Genomic DNA, 26,144 nt, shown 5'->3' with positions numbered 1-26,144 from the left:
TTATCCAAGGAAATTCTGAATAAAATCCATATGACGATGTCCCTATTGTATTCATATTAGACCCTGAAGAAATAGTGCGTTACGTGCAAGTGTGCACGCAAGCATATTGAATTCTGGAAAGAAAAGTCAAACTCTCTCAAAACAGTTGGCCATCGTAACTGGTCATCTCCAAAAAGCCACTTTTGGAAACGCCTCGACCTACCATTAGAAATATGTGTAAACTACAATGTTTACTTTTTCAGATTGTAACCAAATTTGACAAGGTACCAGTATCTTACATATTTGCATGTATTTTTGTTTATTGTTAAGCTATCCGACACAATTGCATTTTTTTTACATTAAATAATATTCTGTTGTCTTGTGAACTATTTTTCTATTTGTCCATCTATTTTGAAAATCTGATTCATCAAAAAAAATTGACAGATTCATCGATTATTAAAATAATTGGTAGTTGCAGCACTAGACTCTGTGACTAATATTCATTTTTTGGGTAGTACGAATGGTAGCGCCAATCTCTGTCCTATACTGATAGACATTACAGAACATTTTTCTAATGCAGTAAAAATGCTAGATTACCCGGTGAAAAACCACAGAAGCGCGACACAAACGGCAGCAGGGATTGAAAGATGAGTTTGTTCGAACCACAAAAAAATGACTACTGCCTTTGTATAAAACATCACGTCCATTTATAGCAAAATGAGTCTCATGACTCGCTTTAATGTATGACTTCCCTTTCCTAACAGAGTTGGCATACAAACTTTATAACGTATTTATAGATGTTCACAGCCAAAAAGGCGCCCAATTCATTATGACAACAAGATACAGAAATATAAACAAATACATTGTGCAGTGTGAAAATGTATTATCAGATTAACCAGTTTTTCAAGGAAACGAATTTAGTCTGAAAATCATTGCCTTAAACACACAAGAGTAATAAAATGTTTGTTTTTTTCCAGAATAGAGGCAAATACATTATTCCTATCTGATGCTAAGATTGATATATAAGATAATTATAGACCAGGGTTTGTACATGTGCTTGAAATCCTTTAAAATGCTTAAATTTTAATATGTTTTCCAGGATTGAAAAGTGGTTGAATTTTGTGTGAAGAGCTTGCTAATGCTTGAAGTTGTTGCCATGTTTTTCAACAAGTCTGCTTAAAAATGGCACTGCTCTCTGGTGGCTTCGCTTTGCCATTGCATTTATTTCTTAAACGGCAGCTGGTATCAGTTTGTACGCCATTGTCCTACGTTGGGCATTGCCCCTTACGGGTAGTGCCCAAAAGGACAGTTGCATGCTACACCAAAAATCGGGCACTAAGAAATGTGTGTTAGTGCAAGGATTAAGTATCAATTATGAGCATTATAGGCCATTCCAAATTTTCGGGAAGATTTTCCCAGGGGTAAATTGTAAATGGAAGAGGGCCTTGCAACTGAAATTATAAGTTTCATATTACTGTCATTTTACCCAATGCCTACATGAGGAAAGATTTGTCTAAGAACAAATTCGAAATATTCGCTATTTACTCAAAATCTAAAAATCATGTCTTAATAAATGCACACGCAAGATTAAAACCCCATGTGTAAATCGCAGATATATTTGTGGCTCTACATGATCCACTCTGATTTTCTTTCTTTGAATGTTACTAGAGAAATTGGAAAACTGGCTTTGAAGGTCCTTAAAAAGTGCTTGAATTTGGCCATGAAAAAGCTGTACAAACCCTGTGTAGACATTCATACAACTGGGACACCTATCACGGACTGCAGTAAAAAAGTATTTGTCAGTGTCCTCCTTTCAAGTATTATTTTTTTCATTTTCATGTGATATTTTTCTGAACATTTTTAACCAGACTGTTTGCAGTACAACTGTAAGACCAGATAGTTGAGAATTATTTGCCAACAGGGACCCAATATATTATTTTTCTTTCATTCTGAAAAACTATGCAAAATAAATAATACAAAAATACTACTGCAGTAATACTACAATACAAAAATACTACCACATAAATATTAAAACGGAAATACTACAAGAATTCAAGTACAGCAAATCGACAAAAATACTTAAGAAATACTACAAAAATAAGACTGGAAATAGTTCAAAAACACTTCTACAAAAACACTATAGTTAATACTATAAAATATTAGATAGCTAGATAGATAGATACTTTATTCATCCCTGTAGGGAAATTCACACTTCCAGCAGTATCCTTGTGTTAAAAAAATGAAATAATAAAATAAAAGATATAGAATACAAAAATACCCGTTATAGTATTACGACGGAAATACTACAAAAATATAAATACAATAATACCGTGCCCTTGGGCAAAACACTGAACTCCTAGTGCCCCCGATAAGGGGGTAGGCGCCTAGCATGTCTGTCACCGCTATCGTTGTGTGTGTGTGTGAATGGGTAAATGTGAAGTATATTGTAAAGCGCTTTGGGAAGCCTTCAGTTTCATAGGGTTGGAGATGAAACCAAACATATGCAATTACACAAGGTTTTTTTTTACATGCAGAGCTGATTGTCGCATGTGTGAAGCCGACACATCACTAACTGTAACAAGGGTTTGTCAGGACCAGAACTGAGACAGGACCCACTTGCGTTACGTTTCTCTCAGTTTTATTAGAAGAAAGGAAAGGGTTGCACCCACGATCCGGTGATCGCTGGATGCGGGAAGCAGGTCGCTCTGAACGCGGAAGTGGGACTTCCGTGGCGAGCGATGGCGGTGTCGGGAACAGAAAAAACGGGTCAGGAGGGCAAAAAATGTGGTCAGGATCAAAAAACAGGTCGGGGAACAGACGGGAGCAAAAACAGGTGGGAGTCCGGGTCGAAAAAAGACGGACTGACAACAGGTTACAGATAGACGTGGGTTTAAATAGTGACAGGGAGCCAATCAAAGTCTGAGGCCTTTGGCGCCAAAGGAGCGGGCACAGGTGCATCACATCGGTGATCATGACAAGAGTACAATTTTGAGTACAATTTTGTCTGTGTATTGTTAAATAATCTTTTATCCAGAACCTCATTAAATCATTTATCATTGTTGAGACACTTTATGACGAAAAGCGACACAACAATATTTAATCACACAAAAGCTCTAGCAAAGCACCTACAGCAATTTGATTAGGTGAGTGGTAGGAACGGGCGGGGCTATACACAGGGGGCATGCACTCGTTCTCCTCACCTAACGCCATTTGCACTAAAGGTCAAATCAAGTCATGTTTCATTGTATATGGGACACAGCCTCGGGCATTATTCTTATTTCACACATTTTATCAAATTATCAAATCTCACTCAATGAAATAAAATGAGCTGATGAATGAACATTTGTCTGGAGAGACGGTTTGGCGGTTTTGTTGATTTTTTTTTGTCTTAAAATATATAGTGTGGCTCTCTCTTCAAGAAAAAAAATCAACTATTTTTGCTTTTATGGCTCTTTGGGTAAACAAAATTCCTGGCCCCTGCTGTAAAGGATCAATTTTGTATTCATCACATGAGAGATAAAACATTTCGATGTATATATTCAGGCCAGGTGGAAAAACACGGGCCAATCGGGAGCTGGAGGGGGCGTGGCTTAGTAGCAGAATGTACAGGGGTGCTGTTGATGAGCAAGTTAAACTTAGACCTGACGCCACTACTGCTCCAAGAGAGAAAAGAACTTCCCTCTCTCGCAACTGGGATCAGATTAGTTTAAAAAATATATATATTTTTTTTTATTTTTTCCGCAAAATGCACATTTTATCACCTTGCTGCGTCACCAGGTAAGATCTACAACACTGCACTTATCTTTTCCGCCTCGGGTGCTGCGTGTGTTTACGAGCATGCACTTTGAGGACTCTCATGCGAGTTTAGCTCAGGTTACCAGGAGAAGACACGTTAGGGGATAGAACACATTACAGCACGTCTTGGCCCGCCCTTGTTTGCGGACTATTTCAGTGGCGACGCTTTGGTCGTGCAGGCCCGCTCTCGTTAAGCTCAGGGAAGAATTTACTGATCCCCAATCTTCATTTTTAGTTTAACACTCATGTTGTGTTATGAAGTGGGACCTCTAACCATTGTTTAGGGGGTCAATTTTGACCCGGGTTTAACATAGTCATGACCACTGAAAAGAAAAAGGTATCGTTCAATATAGTTAATATTCTGACAAACATCATACGCATCCATAACCATATATTCCCATTGTGATTTGATTTTATGGCTCCTGAGACACATTTTAGAACCTTGAAACTGGTCACTGGAAACCCTAACACAGGGTTTGTACGGGTGCTTGAAATCTTTGAAAATACTTGAAATGTAATGTTGTGTTTTCAAGGATTGAAAGGTGCTTGGATTTTTGGTGAAGTGCTTGTAAATGCTTTTATCGTTGCCATTTTTCTCAACATGTTTTCCTAAAAATGGCGCTGACACTGCTCTCTGGTGGCTTTGCTCTGCCATTGTATTTCTTCTTCCTTTATGATTAACGCAGCTGGCATTAATTTGTCGATGTTGTCCTGTGAAGCGTCAGCGCCCCCTACAGGTCACGCCCAAGAGGACAGGTGCATGCCATTACTAAACAGGGCACTATGAAATTTGTATTAGTGCAAGAATTACGAATCAATGAGAGACATTTATTATGGGCCAGGCCAAAAATCAAGATAGCATTGGTAAATTGTAACGGGAAGAACTTCCTGCAACTGAAAATGTAAGCTCGGTAGAGATTTGTCTCAAAAACACAAACTTTCTCGATTTAATCCAAATCCAAAAATCTTATAGCTTGCTAAATGCACGCGCAAGATTAAAAATGGTTTATGTAAATTACAGGTATATTTGTGGCTCTGCAAAATACATAATTTTCGACATTTTTTTTCTTTTAATGATACCTGCGAAATTAAAAAAATGGCTTGGAAAGTCCCGAAAAAGTGCTTGAATGTGGCCATGAAGAGGCGTACAAATCCTGCTAACATAAAATAAGGGTTGAAAAAAAAAAAAAGACCAAAAAAAGTAAAATTGACAAAAATATGACATATCTGACCTGTCGGCACGGCAGTCAGATGACAGACGGTCGCTCGAGGACACTCAGGGGGCTGTGGTTACCTCCCCTGTCATCGACCGCCGTCTCGTTTTTCCACACGTTTAAGCTTCGCGGTTTCAGCAGGGAGTGCCAAGGTGGGAGAAAAAAAGTTTCCCGGGTGTTTAGCCTTCTGGAAAACGGCAAAAGTACGTCTTCAACCTTTCTGATGATGTCATGCTTCATTGACAGCACGACTGTGAGCTGTTGTCCGTCTTTGCTAGGTGGTCAAAATATGGGAAACATTCTTTACATATTTTTGTTGTTGATTTACCTCAAAAAAGGTGTAATCTCATGTTGGGCTGCTACTCATGAAGGAAAATTAAAAAAGTGAAGAAACATCGCTTTGACACAATGAAAAGAAGTATTTAAACAAAAGCCACGGCTTACTGGAAAGATATCCTCCGGTTTGATGAGACAAAGATGATTTTTATTGGGCTTAGATGGTGTGAAGCATGTGTGGCGGCAACCAGGTAAGAAGTACAAGTATGTTTGTCAAGCATGGTGTTGGGAATGTCATGGTTTGGTGCTGCATACGTGCCATTGAAATTGGGGAGTTGCATTTCATTAAGTGAAACACAAACTCAAGCATGTACTGTGAAATACTGCAGAGAATGATCCCCTCCCTCCAAAAATTGGGTCGCAGGGCAATGTTCTAGCCTGATAATGACCCTAAATACACTTCTAAGTTGACCAAGGCTTTTCTATAGGGCCTAACTAAGGGTTAAGTGGATGGACTGGTCAAGCATGTCTCCAGATCTAAATCCAATAAAACATATTTGGGGCATCCTCAAGCCGAAGGTGGGGAGGCACACCTTGAATATCCCCCAGCTCAGTCATGTTGTCATGGAGAGCATTCCAGTGGCAATTTGTAAGACTCTGGTGAAATCCATGGCTAGGAAGATTAGGGTGATTTTGCAAAATCATGGTGGCCACACAAAAGTCTAGGAACTTTTACTTAAGGGTGTACTCACTTTTGTTACCAGGGGTTTAGCTACTAATGGCTATATTTGGAGTTTATTTAGGGAAAAAAATTATCGCTGCTATATAAGCTTTACACAGACCACCTTTTACTGTTTCAAAGCGATGTTTCTTCAGTGTTGTTCAACTAAACATTATAATGAAACATCTGCGGAAATGTGAGGGGTCAAAATAAAACGTAAACCCTATTTTTTTTATTGGAAAAAAAGTATGTTTATACCATTGTTTGGTAACAACAGTTAAATATTGCTAAGTTTCTTGAAAATACTAATTTCCAAGAAAACTGAGAAAAACTTATTTTGGTAAAAGGATGCATTTGAAGCTGGACTTACACTTTAGTACTTTGTATTTGTGATACCTCCAATATCTGAACAATGCTTTCCATTAACACAGAGGCACCTTGCTAGCAAAATAAAATTGTATTCTCAGAACATCAAACATGAACTTTGTAAGAAATTTTCAGCGCCTGATGTTTCCGGTGATGTGATCACACGATTTCGATCACCATGGCGATCATTCCTGTGGAGGTGCACGTATTGTTATCACTCTTAGCTCAACGATGATTAAGGGACTTTGTCATCTTTTTAGGAAGGAAAAAAAACTGTCTTATTCATATCTTTGCTACTCTGATCACACTGCTTCACTATGCCTACTTGCCATATGGTGCTGCCTGCACACTCTCCACTGCTGGATACAGGAATCAACAGTAGGATGTTGGGGCTTCCTCGTTGTGTGAACAAAGATCTGATTAAAGCCATTCCTGCCATCTAATGGTCATTTAACATACTGAAACCATTCCCAGAGGCTTAACACTTACCGAGGAGCTCCACCGAGCCCTTTATAATTTAAAAAAAAAAAAATTGTCAAGTATAACCAGAAACATGTTTTTACTTTTTGGCACTTAGGGACATGTCTTCTAAAAACAGTTTTATACGTGATGGCATTGAATGAGTTTGAATAATTATCGCTTATAGTCCTTTTTTTTGGTACCGGTACTTGTAATGGTATCTGCCTTAAATGGCCATTTAATAATAAATAACTGGTATGAAATTGTCAAAACAGTATTTACAGATGAGAGGTACTATTGTGACATCTGTATATATGCATACCTGGCAACCTCAGCCAATTGCTTCCCTTATTAATGACGGCAATTCCCCTTCTTAAGCAGTAATAAACCTTACAAACACAATGCAGACTATGTACAGTACAATAAAAGTAAAGAAAATTTGAATTTATTTTATTTACCAAAAAAAAGCAAATAATCATCTTTCTTGGTTCTGTACCCGCTTGCAGTGAATTAAGTGTTGCTTACTTTACGTTGCAGTGCAGGATTTTGCAGACTTCGTCTTCATTAGTGATATACAGTGACTGTGTCGTCAGCTTCCAGTAACCGAGAGGATCTGGATTAGAGCCAAAATGGGCAAGACACAATCGTTCTTTTTTTTGCCACATTTTTCATTTTTCTGTACATTTCCCTACTTCAATGAAACCTCAAACAACAATCAGCATCGTTTAGTTGAGTGGCGGCCCATCCGAGATGTTTTGAGTCCTCCTGTATTGGCCCCAACTAGTCAAGTGACCAGTAATGAGGACAAGTGTGCACAAGTCGGTCGGGCGGTTGCACTTTCCGGGGAAATGTGCTTATTTTCCAACTCGCTCTCTCAATGGGATCAAGTGGGAGCCGCTTGCTTATTTTCATGCGAATCAAACTGAAAAAAGTTCAAGAGAGGTTTGCTTTTCTGCTACCTTTGGCTGTGCCATCCATGCTAAGCTCATGTTTGGCTAGCAGGCCAGTGTTTGTATTTCCATCGGCGCTATTTTGGGATCCGATACTCTCGGAGGCTTTACATCCTCGTAAAAACACAAAAGCGAGATGCATCATCACGCCGTGTTTTCGTGCTAAATAAGGTGATGGCAAGTTAGGCAAGTGGAGTCACTTTGCATATGACTCAAACCCCTTACAAAAGATGTCATGAACAAACATGCGCAGAATAACACACTTTATTTCAATCGCCTTAAAAAGAAAACAAATCCTTATTGAACATTAATACTGCACTTAAAATGGATGATTTCGTAAAATCTTTCATTTAAAAACAAACACGCCCTTGAATAAATGTTTAGAAAACGTATTCAAACAAATTCATTGATATAAATCGACAAATACTGCACATGCTAGTAAAGCTAAATAAACGGTTTTGGCCCATGCGATTTCCACACAGCTCTTGATGAAGCTTGCATACCAACAGCTAGGTAAGTTCATGGTTCTGTGTCACCTAATGTATTTCTGTTATCGAAAGATCAACAAAAATCAATTATGCCGTGACAAAACAAATCACAATTTTCATACCAATGAAGTGGAATGTTATTACCTCTCGGGTCACAGTACACCTAATTTCCTCCTCTTGTCTGACAGAGTAAATTACTTTTTTAACATAAGCTCCTTCCTTGCATTTTTCTATTTTAATTATCTATTCTATTTTAAAACAGATTTTCCTTGTTATATTTTTAACATATTTTACTATAGTTTTCAGCATTCAAACCTGGGTTTTTAGCAATAAAGTTGTAAGCATTGTGGAGAGAAAGTCATTTTAAGTCGTTTTAAGAACGTTTGGGGTTGCTTAAAAATGTCCTTATTTTTAAAGGAAAAGCTCTGTTATTTTCAATAAAGATAATATGAAACTAATCAGTAATACAGTAAGGCCTCGGTTATCGCGGTTAATGGGGACCAAAACCACCCGCGATAAGTGAAAATCCGCGAAGTAACGGCGCACCTTCAAAAAATATATATATATATATATATATATATTTTTTTTTGTAATTATCATTTTTTTTAGACCTGGTTAACGGGGACCAAAACCACCCGCAAAAACTGAAAATCTGCGAAGTAGCAATGCCCCTTCAAAAAGAAAAAAAAAAGAAAAAAATTGTCTTTTTTTTTTTTACCATTACAGACCGCGAAGCTCTGAATCCGCGAACGTCGAACCGCGAAGTAGCGAGGTCCCACTGTACACCTCATGCATTGTTAACATGGTAATTGATTATTCGCTGTAAATCTGTGCTTTTTTTATGCAATATCAACATCGGTGTATCAAGGCCCATTTCCAGTAACCAGGTAGTTAATGGATGATTAGAAAACCCATATGCAATGACGTTAGCAGAGATAAAAACAGTTCAGCTGGTTAGAAAAGCTATACAACTGACTTTCCATTGTTTAGTTCAAGTATCTGGAGCAAGACATTTGTGGGTATAATTATACTTTCAAAATGGCCAGGAAAAAAAGAACTGTTGTGTGAAACTACAGTTCTCATTCTAAGAAATTAAGTATATTTCATGCGAGACGTCCCCAAGAAAGTGACGATCTCCTACTATGGTGTGTATTACTCCCTTCGTAGAACAGCACAAACAGACTCTAACCAGAGTACAAAGAGAAATGTGAGGCACAACCAAGAAAAAGTACATTAGAGTCTCTAGTTTGGGGGGGAAAAATGACGCCTTAGAGGTCATCAACGAGCAGCTGGGTTAAATAGTACCTGAAAAACACCAATGTCAAAATCTACAGGGAATAGGTGACTCTGAGGTCCTGCCTTAAAGGCACAGTGGCAAAGAAAAAGCCATATCTGAGACTGGGCAACAGAAGGAAGTGATAATTATGTGCAAAGAGCACAGGCATTAGAAAAAAAATGATAAATAAAGGCGTTGCTTCTTCATGGAAAACTCAAAATTGTGCCAATGACCCCAAACTTTAGAACAGGAGTGTATAATGCAACAATAACAAACTCAAAATTGTGCTAATAAAATAAGATTATTTTGATTTTTTTCTTTAAGTCTTGCGATAAATTGTGTTATTCATATGCTATTCATATGCAATTTTTATACCCTACTTCCTAGAATTGCTTAGAAAGCCATCACTGAGGAATAAAGGTGTTACCTTTCAGAATGTAATAAGAGATACAGGATTTTCCACCTTTGACTTTACTAACAAGATGCTGGCAACATTAAAAAATCTTGGGTGCCATGTCACCATCATTCTGCAAGTCAGTTTTCATGATTTATCTTAAAAGATACAGTGTTTTAAATCACACAAGCTATTGCAGAGCGTTGGCGTGCCATTGCTGTACATTGCCATTGTGTCTTTGCAGTGCATGGACATTGTGTCCTTGCATTACAATGCTATTGTTGCTTGTTGAATGACAATGAGGCGGAGAAATCCTTCGCCACCTCCGAGTGGCCGTGCCACATTCTCTGCTTGACGAGCGGGATTATTCTCATACCCACCAGATCGGCAACCGCATACGTGACAAGATGCTAGATACCTTCGCTAAAGTCATCAAAATGAAAGCCTGAGCTAATGGATATTGGCGGGTTTTGGCTTGAATCCAGTCAAGCATTATTAGTCTGAAATTAAGCCATCATGCCCTAATCATATGACACATTGGAAAACTTGTCCTTTTTTTTGCCGACCTGTCGCTATCTTCATAAACTATTAATAATACTCCAGTTGTTCCAATCGAGCCAACACGTGCTAAATGAAGACATCATGTACTATTATGTGTGAGCCACGTGAGCCAAACAACACTTAGCCTCGCAGTTGTAGCTGTTTCTGAAAGAGCGAGTGGGAAAATATGTTGGATATTGTGATTTGTTCTCTCAAGAATCTGCTTTTCTTTACTAAGAAAAAAAATCTTGAGCCTCTTGGCTTCACACCAAACGCACTCTGCAACGGAGAGTTGAATCCCTGTCTTATACTTTAGGATCTGCTTTTTGCTTTCTGTACTTTATTTGTGGGGTTTTTTTAATTGCAAAAACACGGCGCCAAGTAGACAGGAATGACAGCCACAACCAACTTCTAAATCCAATGTTGGCAATTACAAACAACATTTCAAGTTGAATCACAATTTAAAACGATATCAAATCCAACTTGGCAGATCCAAACAAGTTGTGAGGGTTTGCAAGGAACAACTGCTGTAATCCATCCTAATAGAATTTCAGCTTCCCTTGAATTGCCTCAAGATTTGAAATGGAATGATCTGCATTTATATAGCGCTTTTCAAGTCAAGACTTCCCAAAGCGCTTTTACAGTGTGCTTCACATTTCCCAATAGCAGCCGTGCAGCCATGTAAGGAGCTAACCTGCTTATTGGGGGTATTAGGGGTTCAATGTCTTCCCCAAGGACACTTCGACATGTAACACGGAGGAGCAGGGATTCGAACTGCGATCTCTTGATCCCAAAACGAGCGCCACTCTCTTCCCAAAAGGAACTCTTCATTGAGCAAAGTCTGTTAAGTCGAAACCTTCATTTTCCTCAGTTATAATGCAATGAATACATACTGGAACCAAAGAATAACCATTTTCAAAGGTTTAAGCATTTGTGTAACAAATAAAAGTACTGTAAAAATGTGTTTTTCTTCATAAATAATTGCTGTCTTGTCAAATAATAAATGTAACTGAAAGCAGAGAGACTCTTCAGCCAATCAAAATTCAGAACTCAATGCATTATACATATCAGTGAAGTAGTCAGACTGTAAATTAGGGCTCCTCGATTTTTGAAAAAAATAAATAAAAATTGCCATTTCTCAGGCCCATATTGCAATCTCCATGCAATTTCTATTTTAGGAGAACAGTGCAGTCTCTGTGCTAGTTTGTTTTTTTGTCAGTACCTAAGCCTCCTTAATTTATATTGCATTTTACTTTAAGTGTTGAGACTTCTCCTTGATTGCTCCCGAAATGTTTTTCTTCACATTTTCAAGTAACCTGTATGAAAACAGAACAAAAATGGTCCTTGAAATGAAAACAACACAAGGGTTAATCCTGTTGACATGTTGTAAACTTAAATCAACAGCACCCTCCTATGGTGAGCTTCGTTATATTTGCTGTCTGCTCACACAGGGCTCAAACCGCAGTGTCTTGCTGTTACACAATTGCATTGCGTCACATCACAATATCAATTCGATTTTGGTTAATTGTGCAGCCCTTCTGTAGATAGTGAACAGCATTACAACAAGGGTTCACTAAACACCATGTGAAGGTCAGCACCCATTTAAAGAAAAATTTAAAAATCCATGCCTCCAATATTGAATTGAATTGCAGCTTGGCCTCAAATCCATTGGTAGACATCACTAATGTGAAGTGCCCTATCGAGCCATTTTTTTTCCTGTGGGATGCTGGAGGTACCTGCTCATATTTAAGAGAATTCAGCCTAGGCCATGCCGTACAGCTTCCGGACACCTTCCAGGAGATTTGGGGGCATTGTACAGTTTCTCTGGATTTTCAAGGAGACCCAGTACACCAAAAACACTGACAATACCATACAGATACTTTCTTAATTCCCAGAAACCAAGATCCAGTGACCGGATATTCGAAATATGGCGTGTTCCATGGTGTGGGATCGATCCTCTTCCCTCGCAGCCATGTCAGAAGTTCTTTGAGCGAGACACTGCACTCTGATTTACTCCCATGAGGACCTGGCAGTGGAATAATATTGGCGCACTCTTGAATGTGTGACCTTTAAGCTGATTCAGTTGTAGGAAGCTGCATATAGGTAAATTCCATCTAACAGTTTAGACATTGAGGTGGTCAAAAGTGAGATTTTGGCACAGAATTTCTTAAGGTTCTGGATGTTATGGAGTTGATCTCCAGATTCAGAGAGTCCTGGTTAGCCATTGAACAGAGCCTGAGTTTAATGGTTTTTCCCCTGCGCTTATAGGAGCCAGAAAAGGTGGCTCAGGCATCTGGTTCATATAGCTCTCTCACTAGTGAGGTGTTCCTGACTTGTCCTATCGGGTTGTGACCACAGGAGGCCTTGGAGAACAGAGAAGCTAGACAAGTGGCCGGGTAAAAAATTAGTCTCTGTTTCTCTGCTAAAGCCGCTGTCCGGTGAGACTTGACCCCTGAAATGAGGATAATGGATAGATTCATATCTATGCATCCGAGGTTTATGTGCATAATAGTCCATGAGGGTACCATGACTCAATTTTTACAAGTGCGTATCGACATTGATTTACTCAATAAAACTGATTAGTCGCCAAGTCCTAAAATACATCAATGTACAGTAATCCAATTGGTTGAAATAGCTACCAAGAAAGAAAAAAAGCCATGAAAAAGGGGACTTTCTTTCCACTCCAGTGAGCCGCCGTTAAACGACCTTGATGTGATGGCAAGACTGCGGATTCCGTGAGCGGGGCGACTCAAGGGATTGGGAATCGCTTCCATCTCTGACGTTCGCTCATCTTCCTCTGTGGCTTTCGTCACAAATAACACACCCACCCCTCCTCCCCTGCACTTCTCCATCCCCACTCTGCTTTCTTCTCTGCCAGAAATCACCTCTGAACTTGACGTCTTGTCTTGCACAAAAGGGCTTTTTCAGTTGCTGCTTGCTCCTCTTCCCTACAAATGGGTCTGTTTGTTTTTTACACCACGCGGAGGTGGTTCCGAAACAAGACAAGAAAGATCTGCTAAGCTTTAGCGTTTTTGGCAAAGCAGTACGACAGAAGTGGTGAATGTAGTTACACTATTGGCGCAAAAGATTCAGTAGTCACTTCATATTTTAGTCTATTACTTTATGATTGCCCCCTGGACTAAAAAATAATAAAAACATGAGTAACTGCACCGCCTTCACTCACTAATAGAAGTTTAATCCACTCAAATGATCAATGACAATTTTAGAAAGAAGGCTGTCTGTATTTATTGTACTTTATGCATATGAGTGTAAATATTCATATTTTTTTCATTGAAATGTTATAAATAATTTGATGGAATTTTTAACCCTGTTTCAGCGTATGCTAAGATTGACTTACATTATCGACCCAAATACAATTTTGTAATAGACTGAATCTTTAATAAGTGAAACACAAAGTCAGGTTTCACCCGGGACTGTGTGCTAAGCCTGGTGTTTAGAGATGGGACAACCAGGAATGTAAGTTGGGCTAGGCGAAAATTTGTCAACAGGAAGTTGGGTGGGCAATTGTCTCAATGTATGAATAGCTTCTCCTGAATCCTGTTTGTCACTTCTTAGAATGGCTTGTATCTCTTTCTATTTTTGTTTGGAAAAATTGGTTGAAATTGGGGAGGTGGGAGGTTAAACGTTGGTTGGACACTGCTATACATTGCCATCTTGGTAGCTTGCTTCAGCTTACGAAGCACTGGACCAAACCTGGCAACGTAGTGAGGGTGTCATGATTACTGATGTGAATCACCTGTGCCCACTCTTTTGGCGCCAACCGCTGCAGGCCCTGATTGGCTCCCTGTCCCTATTTAAACCCAGTCCTGTCAATCCCCTGTTGTCAGTTCGTCTGCGAACCTCTGTGTATACAAGGCAGGCCTTTTTTGACCCTGACTCCCGTCGGTCCCGTTTTTGCTCCCGTTTGTCCCCGGCTACGTCCTGTTTTGTCCCCGACCACGTCTGCTCTCCCGTCCCGGCTTACGACCCATTTTTGATCCCAACTACGTTTACTCTCCCGTCCTGGCTTACGACTCGTTTCCGACCCCGACCACGCTTTGCGTTCCAGCCCCGGCTACTGAACAGTTTTTCCATCCCTGACACCGCCATCGCTCGCTACGGAAGATCCACTCCGTGTTCGGTTCACAGTCAGAGTCCGAGAGCGACTTGCTTCCCGCGTCCAGCGAACACCGGATCAGGGGCGCAGCCCTTCGTCTTTCTTTCAATAAAAACTTGTGGTAAACTTTACGCAGTTGGGCCCTGTTTCCGTTCTGGTCCTGACAGAGGGACCGTTATATTTTTATTGTGTTTTAATAACTAACATTCTAACAAGCACATAGGGAGCAAATTGGGTGCATATTAAATACATTGTTTTTTCCCCTGATATTGTTGATATTTATTGACTTGTTCTTTTACCTTGTGTCTCACTTTCTTAGGTGGCTCAATGGCCCCAAGAGGAAGAGGAAGAATAGCCAATGTTCGGTTAAAAGTATGACTGGTAAGTCTGCCTTTTTAACGACGTTTCGCTTTTACTTATACTTCATTGATAGTTCCACTTATCTTTTCTTAACACATTCAGTGCGAGTGTATACTATAGACCTCAAATATCCCTTTTAAAGCTTTTCTCTAAGACACTTCCACACTCGTTTCTCTACACAAGTTTCTAGCGCAGGGCTATTTATCATAATTGTCATATAAAATGACAATGAAGTCAGAGTTTCCCTATTGGAACTTATGGAGCCAGCACATACTTAAAGTACGTCCATGATTTCCATGAGTATCAGGGCTCACTTAATCCACCTGGCAAAGAGCCTTCTGAATGACCTTTCTTGCATCCCAAAAAAAAGCCTTTTGTCCTGTTAAAACCTCATCTGTAGTCTTGGAGAACGTAATGTAGGTGCCTCAAGGCATGCTGGGAAACGCTCTAACCTCGATTCACCCCTTGTACAAGCTGCTTCATCTCTGTCAAGGATATACTTACTGGAAGTCTGCGAAGCTTCATCTGGGTTTTCCAATTTTTCCGTGAACACTCACTGGCGCCTAGGCTGGATGGGATTTTTTGTTTTTGTTATATTTTCTTTCTTCGAGGTTGATGATTATCTGAGGTCTTTGTTTTCTTTCCTCTTGGTCCTCTCTTGTCCGCTTCTACTTATTTGTAATATCATTCAGTTGTTGTCTTTTCCTTTGCCCCCACTGAGGGCTTTAGGAATAATTTTCCTTCTCTGATTTGTGTCAGCATTTCCTGTGTCAGTCACACCATGTTCACTTTCATTTGTTATTTTTTTCTTTCACTGTTTATGGACACTTCATTGATTCTTCCTGTCCTTCTATATTGTATGCATGCACCTTTTGTTGTTCCCACTGTCATATGTTAAGCAGAGATAACTGCTTGGAAGTCCCTTTCTGTCTTTGGAGTTTTTTTTATGTTTTGGATCAGATTACACCCTCCCCAGCAATACGACTTTATATTCTAGAATTAATTAAGCACTATTGCTATTCCCGCTTAAACCAATGATACATTTTTCGTTTCAATTTCGACCCACTTGTGCCCACCATTGAATTTTTTACAAGGGGCAGATTTCGAAATGTGTTATCCCTGCAAGTGATATTTTTGGGGGGGAAATAGTTTTTAAGCAAATATCAAATGAGACCCTTTTCCTTCTTTAGTGTATAATGATAATTATAATAATAATGCATTTTATTTAAAAGCGCCTTTCAAGCCACCCAAGGACACTGTACAGACAGTGAGAAAATACAATGTAAAAAATTGTAAGCGAAATATTAAATAAAAACAAGACATAAAATCATAAAACATAGGAAATGGAGAAGCTATGTGTTGTAGGTGTTGTAGTAATGCAAGTGACTTTGTATTACTGCCATCTAGTGGACAGGAATCCAAAACAAGTTCGACTCCCACGTGCTGATTTTGTGACTTTGTGTGTCAGGGTACATCCCCAGCTATCTGGAGAAGGATGAGCCGTGCGTGGTGTGTGGCGACAAGGCCACAGGCTACCACTACCGATGCATTACATGCGAGGGTTGTAAGGTATGGCTCAATTATTCCTGTGAAGAAAAAAAACATGCAAATTAAGAAGTTGTAGCAGGGCACAAGACCAACATGTTGATCATAATCTTACGGCATTTGTTGTGATTTTGCAGGGTTTTTTCCGTAGAACCATCCAGAAGAACTTGCACCCAGCTTACTCGTGCAAGTACGAAGGCTGCTGCATCATCGACAAGATCACACGCAACCAGTGTCAGCTGTGTCGCTTCAAAAAGTGCATCGCTGTGGGCATGGCCATGGACTGTTAGTCCCCCACTTTTGTTTCTAGATATAGTGGTACCTGGATTTAGGAGTCCTCTAGCTTTCAAGTTGCTTCTAATTAGGAACTTAGTTGTTTTCACATGAGCCCCTAAGAATTGGGTACCACTATTACCTTACATGTTTGTGCTCTGGCATTCAAACCTGAAAATGTCACTGTTTCCGTCTTCCTGCAGTGGTGCTGGACGACTCCAAGCGGGTGGCAAAGCGGCGTCTTATCGAGGAAAACAGGGAGCGCCGCAAGAAAGAGGAGCTGGTCAAGACGCTCCAGAACCGGCCTGAGCCCACCAGCTCAGAGTGGGAGCTGATCCACTTGGTGACCGAGGCCCACCGGCACACCAACGCCCAGGGCTCCCAGTGGAAGCAGAAACGCAAATTTCTGGTAAGAAGAGCAAGTGAATGGTTTTTTTTTTTTTTTTTTTTTTGCTTTTGTTTGGTGTCACCCACACAATTTTATGTAAGTCACACTTACGATCGAATGACTCCAGTGTTTTGTTCTGTTGCCCATATTAATCTCTTATCTGCTAGTCTCAAAAATGTCTTTTTCTTTGAAAGCACAGCGTCCAAGCGTTGCTTCTTCACTGTAGATGTTGACACCGTTGTTTTTCTGGTACTTTTTGACAAAGCTGCTTAGTTGAAGACCTGCAAGGTGTCTATTTAACAAACTATAGACTCCAATGTACTCGTCCTCTTGCTTGGTGTTGCAGCAGGGCCACCCACTTTTCTTTTTACTCTTAATAGATTCTGGTTGTGCTATTGTCAACAGGAATTTGGGTTGGCAATTGTCACAATGAACAGCTTCTCCTGAATCCTGCTTGTCACTTCTTAGAATGGCTTGTATCTCAGTATTTCAGTTTCGTGGCAATATCTTGCATGGCATAGCTTTATTTCTTAGAACAAGAATAGACTGTCGAGTTTCACTTGAAAGTTCTCCTTTGTCCGGCCATTTCAAACTGTTTTCAGCTATGCTAACACAATTGTACCGGAGTTTTATAATCATCCATTAACCTTTTAATGTCATCAGCAAACACAATGTACTATCACTACCCTGGAGTTCTGGTTCATGACCTCTATACACCTATGTAGATATTGTAATAAAAACCAGACATTTGCAGCTAACATTGACATTTACCATGATAATAATATATTCAGATTCAGATTTTCAGATTCAGATTTACTTTATTGTCATTCGTGTACACGTGTATACAGAACGAAATGTCGATACATGTGACCCGCACAGTTTCCTTGAGCGTCAGCCGGGATGGATAAGATTAACCATGTCTTCGTCAGAATTTTAGCGTAGCAGTTCGTCATCTCGCGGTTCGATGTTACTTCCAGTTGTAAATGGTCCAGTTTATTGTCCAGAGAGCGAACGTTGGAGAGGAAAATGGATGGGAGAGGCGTTTTGAAGGGTTTAGCCTTTAGCCTAGCGGTTAGCCCGGTCCGACAACCTCGCTTCCACCTCCGGTCACGCCGCTCTCTTGCCACTCTGCTTCGCTGCTTTGTAGGCCGTATCTCTGATTTTTTTTACGTTTTGGATCAGATTACACCCTCCTCAGGAATACCACTTTATATTCCTTTATTAATTAAGCAATATTGCTAATTCCACTCTGAGAAATGAAATTGTGAGAGACAGAACTAGAGTAGGAGTAGAACTGTGGATAAGAGAGTACTCTGTTGGTTTGGACACATGGAGAGGATGGATGAGGAGCCAATGTTGAAGAGGATCTACAGAGCAGAAGTAAATGGAAGGAGACCAAGAGGAAGGCCGCGATTGACGTGGATGGATGGTGTTATGAGTGCACTGCAGGAAAGAGGTCTAAATCTAGTGGAAGCTAGAGCTCTTGTTGGTGATAGGAATGAGTAGAGAGGTGTTGTAAAAGGATAGTGGGATGTTTAGATGCATTCTAAGGGATGGGCAGGGCACCCGTACGATGCGGCAGGGGTAAACCAGTGAAAGGTGTCGGGCCCTGCTGTTGAACAGAATAGTGTGTTGTGCCACCCTGACCCGAGTGACACGGCCGCTTTCTCGTGTCCCGTTTCATCTGGAGGGACGAAAGCATGACCAACTTGGGTGCCGCGATGCTTAACTTGTTTGGGTGTTAGGGCATTTGGGTTGGCCATGGTCCAAACATTTTTGTGTGTGTTTTTTGCTTCTTTTTCCCCCTTTTTTATTTTCTTTGTTTTTGTATGTGTTTGTCTTGCTGTCGGTCACCCCTCTTGAGGGATATAACCAGGGTAGATATATAGATAGATCTCTGATTAGTTTAATGTTATTTTAATTGAAAAAATAGTGCTTTTCCTTAAAAATGACATTTCTAAGTGACCCCAATTTTTTTGAAAAGGAGTGTACATAAAGCAGTATGTATTGTTGTAATTGACTAGTATGACTGGCTTCGATGTTGATTGGAATTATCATGATATTAGTATGTTGTTATTATGTTATTACTCGGTTGCTATTATTAAGTGTGGCAAAAATAGTCTCAGTCAACCACAAAAGCATCTGTAATTAAAGTGGGACAGGGCATCGTTGTCTACTCTAAGCTTGTTTTGTCAAAAATGTCTGCGAGTTAGTGGCTAGATTTACTGCTTCTCTTCAACTGGAATCTACAAACTGAGATTCTGAAAGAGGAGCGCACTAGCTCGTCTAGGCTCGGTGGGATGAACAAACGGCAAGAACAATACGAACACGCCGGTGTCCCATATCAACTGCACCTCCCGCTTTATTCGCCGTAATCCTTCCGGGCTTCTGATTCTTCTCACTCTCCTCCTTTCGCCCTAATCTCTGCTCGCTCTTCACTCTTTCATTCCCCGTTCTAGAGTTGAGCTCTCATCTGTTTCTCTCCCCCGGCGGGCCTCGGTAAATCTTCCTCCGCCCAGGAGTCTGTTGCCTCTCAGGTTAACTCGGGTTTGCGCCCGTCACCGTCCTCTAAAATCACTCGTTTTTTCCGAGCGTCTCGCCCAGCACACAGCGGAATTCTATTTGTTTGCCAAGGTTGCCCCCTCCCTAAAACAGCCCTCTCTGGGAAAATTTCAAGCTGTAAAGGTGCAGCACTTGGGCAGTAGAAGGGACGGCGGGGTGCGGGCGGCAGCCGTTGTGCAGAGCAGTCAGTTACTAGGCAACTAGAAGCCTGGGAATGGGTGTGGCGGGGAGGATGCCACGGGGATTACTCGCTAAAATGTAGGATGTGTCCGAGTCTTTTACAATTAGGGATGCAAAATGAAAGTCATTATGGTGATTTGTTGCTTATCTTTTATGTTGTGGGCCAAAATATGAATTGAGTGAAGTGAAGCATTGAGTGAGTCACACTCGGATTTGCATACATTTCATCTTAGGAAAGAACACCATGTCCACGCTTGAATATACTGCCTAACACAGTTAGTTGTCTTATTTTAAATGAATCATTCTTAGCTGCCAATGGAAATTTACATAAACCTTTATTAATTTTCCACTGTTTTGCAAGAGCGTTTCTCACTCAGTCACTGAAACACACTATCTTTAACGGATGAATCATAATGTCTTTTAAAAAGAGCATATGTGTAAAATATTAGGGATAGCAGTCTAATGAGCGGTCTGATATTTATCTTACAGATTTTAAATTTTCGGTTGATCTTACCCCCACTCAATTGGGACACGAGAATTTGTTCATCCATTTATGCCGGTCACTTATTAGATGAAGAGGTAATGCTGTCATTGTGGCCTGTGCAGTCCTTTGAGACATTTTGTGATTAAGGGCTACACAAATAAATTTGACTTGACTTGAATAAAATGGAACAATAATTGGTCACTTGGAGCCACACTTAAGTTCTGAGTCAGCACTATGCTTAGTTTAAGGTAATGTATTTTACTGGAGCTTTACAATATTATTGTAATTGGAAACAAAAATTAAGACTCTCCAAAATAATAGTAATTCCTCCATTTATTTTTTATTCAGTTTTTACACTTCACTTTGATTTTATTATACTTTATTTAAGATAAGTGCAATAACATTTAGCAGCAACAATTTTAAAAAGGGAAATAAGTCACAAGGTATATATTTTCAAAGTTCATTAAGCAACAACAATAAGTGAAAACAATATCTTATAACTTATTTTGTTTTTTCCCCCAGTTTTTTGAGTTTAAGAGTGATGTTGTCTCTGAGCCAGTTAGCCCTCGTTTTGAGGGACCTGTAGCGTCTACCTGAAGGCAACTGCTCAGTTTAAGTTTTTTTTCCTTATGTTGTGTCTTTAACTCTCACATGAAATAACTATGAAATCAGTAATCAACCCGGAGGTAGCACTAACACGACTTTACTTGGCTTACTGCAACTGTCTGTCAAGTGATACATATCACAGCGCTGGCATATAACCTCTAAAATTTTAGTATGGTAACTCTGCTGAAGAAAATAGATCCATATATTACACTTTATTTTACCATAGTTTAAAATTTCAGAAAAGGAAAATATTTATTATAGAGAAAATGTCAAACTTAGCATTAAGGTAGATATTTGTGTTAATCATCAGTGTTTTGTAAGTCTGAAAAAATCTGCCTTCATCAAATAATTTAGCTAAGTTATTTTTATTTACTGGAGAAATAAGTTAAGATTATCATAAAGTATGAAAATTATACTTAAAATGGACAGAACATTTTGCTAAAAGGTGAAGAATTATTCGCAGTGTATAATGTGTAAAATATAAGACATTATATTCACGGTTAGTGATCACTTAACTACCTGGATCGTCGGTTCACCAATGAGGACTAAACCCTGGACAGTTTTCTCCAATGTTGGCAGTTCCTGGCCTGTTTTTGCGTCGTGGCAAGGTTAGCACTAGTCCATTCCTTAATTTTGTCGACCCAGTTCTAATATACTCACTAATCGACATTATATTACACTGGTTATCAATATTGATATCTGTCTGGAGGAGCATGACATTATTTTATCGGTAGGAAAAAATCTTGTACAGATATTGGAATTTAATGGCTCGGCTCTCTTTATCACCTCCTCATTTGAAACAACCCGTCTTATTGTTATCAATCACCGCCTCCTCTTTTTTTCAAAGACAGACATTTTTCTTCATCAATCAACGCCTCCTTGTTACAGCTTTATTTTTTTCCCTCCTGCATTCGACCAAACTTGCTGCTGTTTTTTCTCCACTCCTTTTCACCCATAGCATTTCGTTAAATGTGCTGTACAGAATTTGAGACTGTCTTACTCACGGACGCTTGGCTTTGTCATCAATGAAGCCTCTGTCAAGCTCTTTATGTCACGCGTGCAAGTACCAGGGTTCGTACGGTTGTTTGAAATCCTTCAAAATGCTTGAATTTTAATGTTGTGTTTTCAAAGATTGAAAAAGACTTGAATTTTGGATGAGTTGGCCGTAAATCTGTTGAAATTGTTTCCATGTTCCTCAACAACTTTGCTTAAAAATGACGCCAACACTGCTCTCTGGTGGTTTCGCTTTGCCATTGCATTTCTTCTTCCCTCGTAATTAACAGGGGCTGGCATTAGTTTGTATGGCGTTGTTCTATGAAGCTTCATTGCCCCCTACGGGTCAGGCGGAACAAGACAAGTTCATTGATCACCCAAACAGGACACTATGAAATGTGTATCAGTGCAAGGATTATGCATCAATTATGATCATTTAATATGTGCCATGCAAAAAGTTAAGATAGCTCTTCACAGTGGTAAATTGTAATCGGAAGAACTTCCTGCACTGAAAATATAAGCTACATATTACTGTCATTTTTAAATATTCACAAGTGTATTGTTCAGATCCAAAAATCAATTCCCGATTTACTGAATATCTAAAAATCAGGTCTTGATAAGCGCATATGCAAGATTAGAAATTGCACTTATTAATCACAGATATATTTCTGTCTCTGCAAAATATGTAATTCACACCAAATGTTTTTTTAATGGCAGTGAAGACACTGGAAAATTGGCTTTGAAAGTCCTTCAAAAGTGCTTGAATTTGACCATTAAAAAGGTGTTCAATCCCTGAAGTACGTGCATTTACAAAAGTCAATTCCATTGAAGTTGGGAAAAAGTTTAAAATGTCAGTAAAATTAGAATAGAATGACTTGCAAACCTTTTCTAACCCATATTTAAATGAATACACCACAAAGACAAGATTATCCATGTTCAAACTCATAAACTTTATTTCCATAAGCAAATAATGATAAACTTAGAATTTTATAATTGCAACAAGTGCCAAAGTAGTTGGGAAAGGGGCTTCTTCACCATTGTGTTACATCACCTTTCCTTTTAATAACACTCAATAAACGTTTAGGAAGTGAGGAGACTAGTTGTTGAATCGTTGATAGTGGAATCCTTTCCCATTCTTGCTTTATGTACAGCTTCAGCTGTTCAACAGTCCGGGGTCTCCTTTGTCTTATTCTGCGCTTTATAATGCGCCACACATTTTCAATGGGAGACAGGTCAGGACTGCAGGCAGGCCAGTCAAGCACCCGCACCCTCTTACTACGAAGCCACGCTGTCGTGAGACGTGCAGTGTGTGGCTTGGCATTATCCTGCTGGAAGAAGCAAGGGCGCCCATGGTAAAGATTCTGTTTGGATGGCAACATACTTTGTTCCAAAACCTGAATGTACTTTTCTGCATTAATGGTGCCTTCACAGATGTGCAGGTTACCCATTCCTTGGCCACTCATGCACCCCCATACCATCACAGATGCTGGCTTTTGCACTTTGCGTGCATAACAGTCTGGGTGGTTCTGTTCTTCTTTGGACCGGAGGACACGACGTCCACAATTTCCAAACACAATTTGGAAAACTGACTCATCAGACCACAGAACACTTTTCCACTTTGTATCAGTCCATTTTAGATGGGCTCGGGCCCAGAGAACCCTGCGGCGTTTCTGGATGTTGTTGATGAATGGCTTACGCTTTGCAACATAAAGTTTTAACCCACACTTACGGATATAGCGTCGAACTGTATTGACTGACAGTGGTTTTCCAAAGTGTTCCTGAGCCCATGTGGTGATGTCCTTTACACATTGATGTCGGTTCTTAATGCAGTACCGCTTGAGGGCTCGGAGGTCACGGGCATTCAATAATGGTTTACGGCCATGCCGTTTACGCACAGTGATTTCTCCAGATTCCCTGAACCTTTTCACAATATTATGGACTGTAGATGATGATATCCCTAAATTCCTTGCAATTGTACTTTGAGGAATGTTGTTTTTAAACTGTTCAACAATTTGCTCACGCAGTTGTTCACAAAGAGGTGAACCTCGCCCCATCCTTGCATGTGAATGACTTAGCTTGTTCGGGTCTCCCTTTTTTATACCCAGTAACAACTCTCACCTGTTGCTAATTCATCTGTTCACCTGCAAATAGTTGGTTGATTTCCATTCATCCACTTTCTGAGTAGTTATTGACACCTGTCCCAACTATTTTGGCACGTGTTGCTGTCATCAAATTACAGAGTTGATGATTTTCTCCCAAAACAATAAAGTTTATGAGTGAAGACAATAAATATGTTGTCTTTGCTGTGCATTCATTTAAATATGGGTTGAAAAGAATTTGCAATTTACTTGGATCAATTTTTATTTGCAATTAACACACTTTCCCAACTTCATTGGAATTGAGTTTTGTACTATAAACTCTTCTTTTTCATCTTTTTGGGGGGGTTTGGTTGGCGTTTCGACTGTACTTGAAAAAGGCATTTTTAGGCTACAGCGATGAGCATAAAAGTCACTCTTTTTAAAGGATACCTCAAACGACGCATTCCATTTTTAACGTTATTTTGTTCGCGTTCCCATGCAGCCCGACAAAATCGGCCAGTCTCCGGTGGCGCCCACGTCCGACGGTGATAAGGTGGACCTGGAAGCCTTCAGCGAGTTCACCAAGATCATCACGCCGGCCATCACACGAGTGGTGGACTTTGCCAAAAAGCTGCACATGTTCTCCGAGGTGGGTTCGAATTTAGTCTTTGAAAATCAGCACATCAACAAGAAGTGTGGTGCTTCCTTGACCCCGATAACTTTTTTTCTAATTCGGAACCATCCTCTGGCATCTCTGGGGTATTACAGGAAAAGCAAATATACCGTATGTGAAGGAAGTCTGCCAACTTTCTCCATATCATTATGATCACTCCATCAAAAAAAAAAACTTTTTTTCTTTTTAGAAAAGGTTAACCGCATTGTGTAGGACATAGCAAAATAGATTGAATACATATTCTAATAGATGGTGAATACTGATGACAATTAGTATTCAAACGAGAATACAGATTTAAATGTGTGTCGGGCTGAATGTTTTATTCATTTTTGGGGGGCACCGCTTTAACATTTTGTATCCTGCCAGCGGATACGGTCGATTTAATTTACATGAATGTGACTTTATTCATCAGTTTGTGTAACTTGGAGTCAGTGACCTTAATAGAAACGAGTATCGCTGAAGCGAGCGCAGAGGGAGCCAATGTCCTCGACGCGTCGGGCCGGCTGAATGAGAAATGTTCATTATGGAGGATTAATTGCACAGTATCATGATTAATAGAAGGGGGCTGGAGTTTGCATGCATCACAGAAAACTAATTTGGGCATCTCAGCGTTTTTCTTGGCCCAAATTAAGTCACAGGCGTCTTAACTTTATTCTGTTCCAATGTTTTTTGTTTAATGCTTTTATGTTTGTTTGTGTATGCGAGTAATTTGGATATTGTTACTGAAAATGGCCGGTAGGTGTCTTGTTTTGCAATTGTGATCAACGGTATTTTCGACTGATCAGTCAATGCACAAATATGTGTGCGCACTCAAACTTTATGTGAATGGTAGATGGTCTACAAGTATATAGCACTTTTCAAGTCACTGAACACCTCCCAAAGTGCATTACAATGTGCTTCACACTTACCCATTCACACATACACACACACACACACACACACACACCGATAGAGGCGTCAGCCATGAAAGGAGACTACCTGCATAGCGGAGGCATTAGGGATTCAGTCTCTTGCCCAAGGACACATTTACATTAGAACCTTTTGGTCCCAAGATGAGCGCTCGACCTCCTGAGCTACTGCCGCCGCGTTATTTTCTGAGAGAGAGAGAGAGAGAGAGAGAGAGAGAGAGAGAGAGAGAGAGAGAGAGAGAGAGAGAGAGAGAGAGAGAGAGAGAGAGAGAGAGAGAGAGAGAGAGAGAGAGAGAGAGAGAGAGAGAGAGAGAGAGAGAGAGAGAGAGAGAGAGAGAGAGAGAGAGAGAGAGAGAGAGAGAGAGAGAGAGAGAGAGAGAGAGAGAAATTCATTATATGTCTAGGTGCCCTTTGGCAAGACACTGAATCCCTAATGCCCCCAATAAGCAGGTTTGCGCCTTGCTTGGCTGACTCCCTATTGGTGTGTGAGTGTGTGTGTGTGAATGGATAAGTGTTAAG

General features: G+C 40.0%; 1 protein-coding gene across 2 annotated transcripts in view; it reads left to right on the top strand.

Moving 5' to 3' along the window:
• The window catches only part of LOC148347672 (thyroid hormone receptor alpha-B), a 187,744-nt gene that overhangs the window by 140,129 nt on the left and 21,471 nt on the right, over positions 1-26,144 (top strand). For both annotated transcript variants that reach the window (XM_088323710.1, XM_088323711.1), the window contains 5 exons: positions 14,895-14,956; positions 16,404-16,504; positions 16,618-16,765; positions 16,957-17,162; positions 24,547-24,693. In XM_088323710.1, the coding sequence (XP_088179836.1) occupies positions 14,895-14,956; positions 16,404-16,504; positions 16,618-16,765; positions 16,957-17,162; positions 24,547-24,693 (664 nt within the window). The remainder of the gene's footprint in view (positions 1-14,894; positions 14,957-16,403; positions 16,505-16,617; positions 16,766-16,956; positions 17,163-24,546; positions 24,694-26,144) is intronic.

The sequence above is a fragment of the Urocampus carinirostris genome, chromosome 19, assembly GCF_059441175.1.
Source record: "Urocampus carinirostris isolate Australia breed hairy pipefish chromosome 19, RoL_Ucar_1.0, whole genome shotgun sequence".
NCBI lineage: Eukaryota > Metazoa > Chordata > Actinopteri > Syngnathiformes > Syngnathidae > Urocampus > Urocampus carinirostris.
The sequence above is the reverse complement of the archived record's forward strand: the minus strand, read 5'-3'. Positions and strand labels throughout refer to the sequence as shown.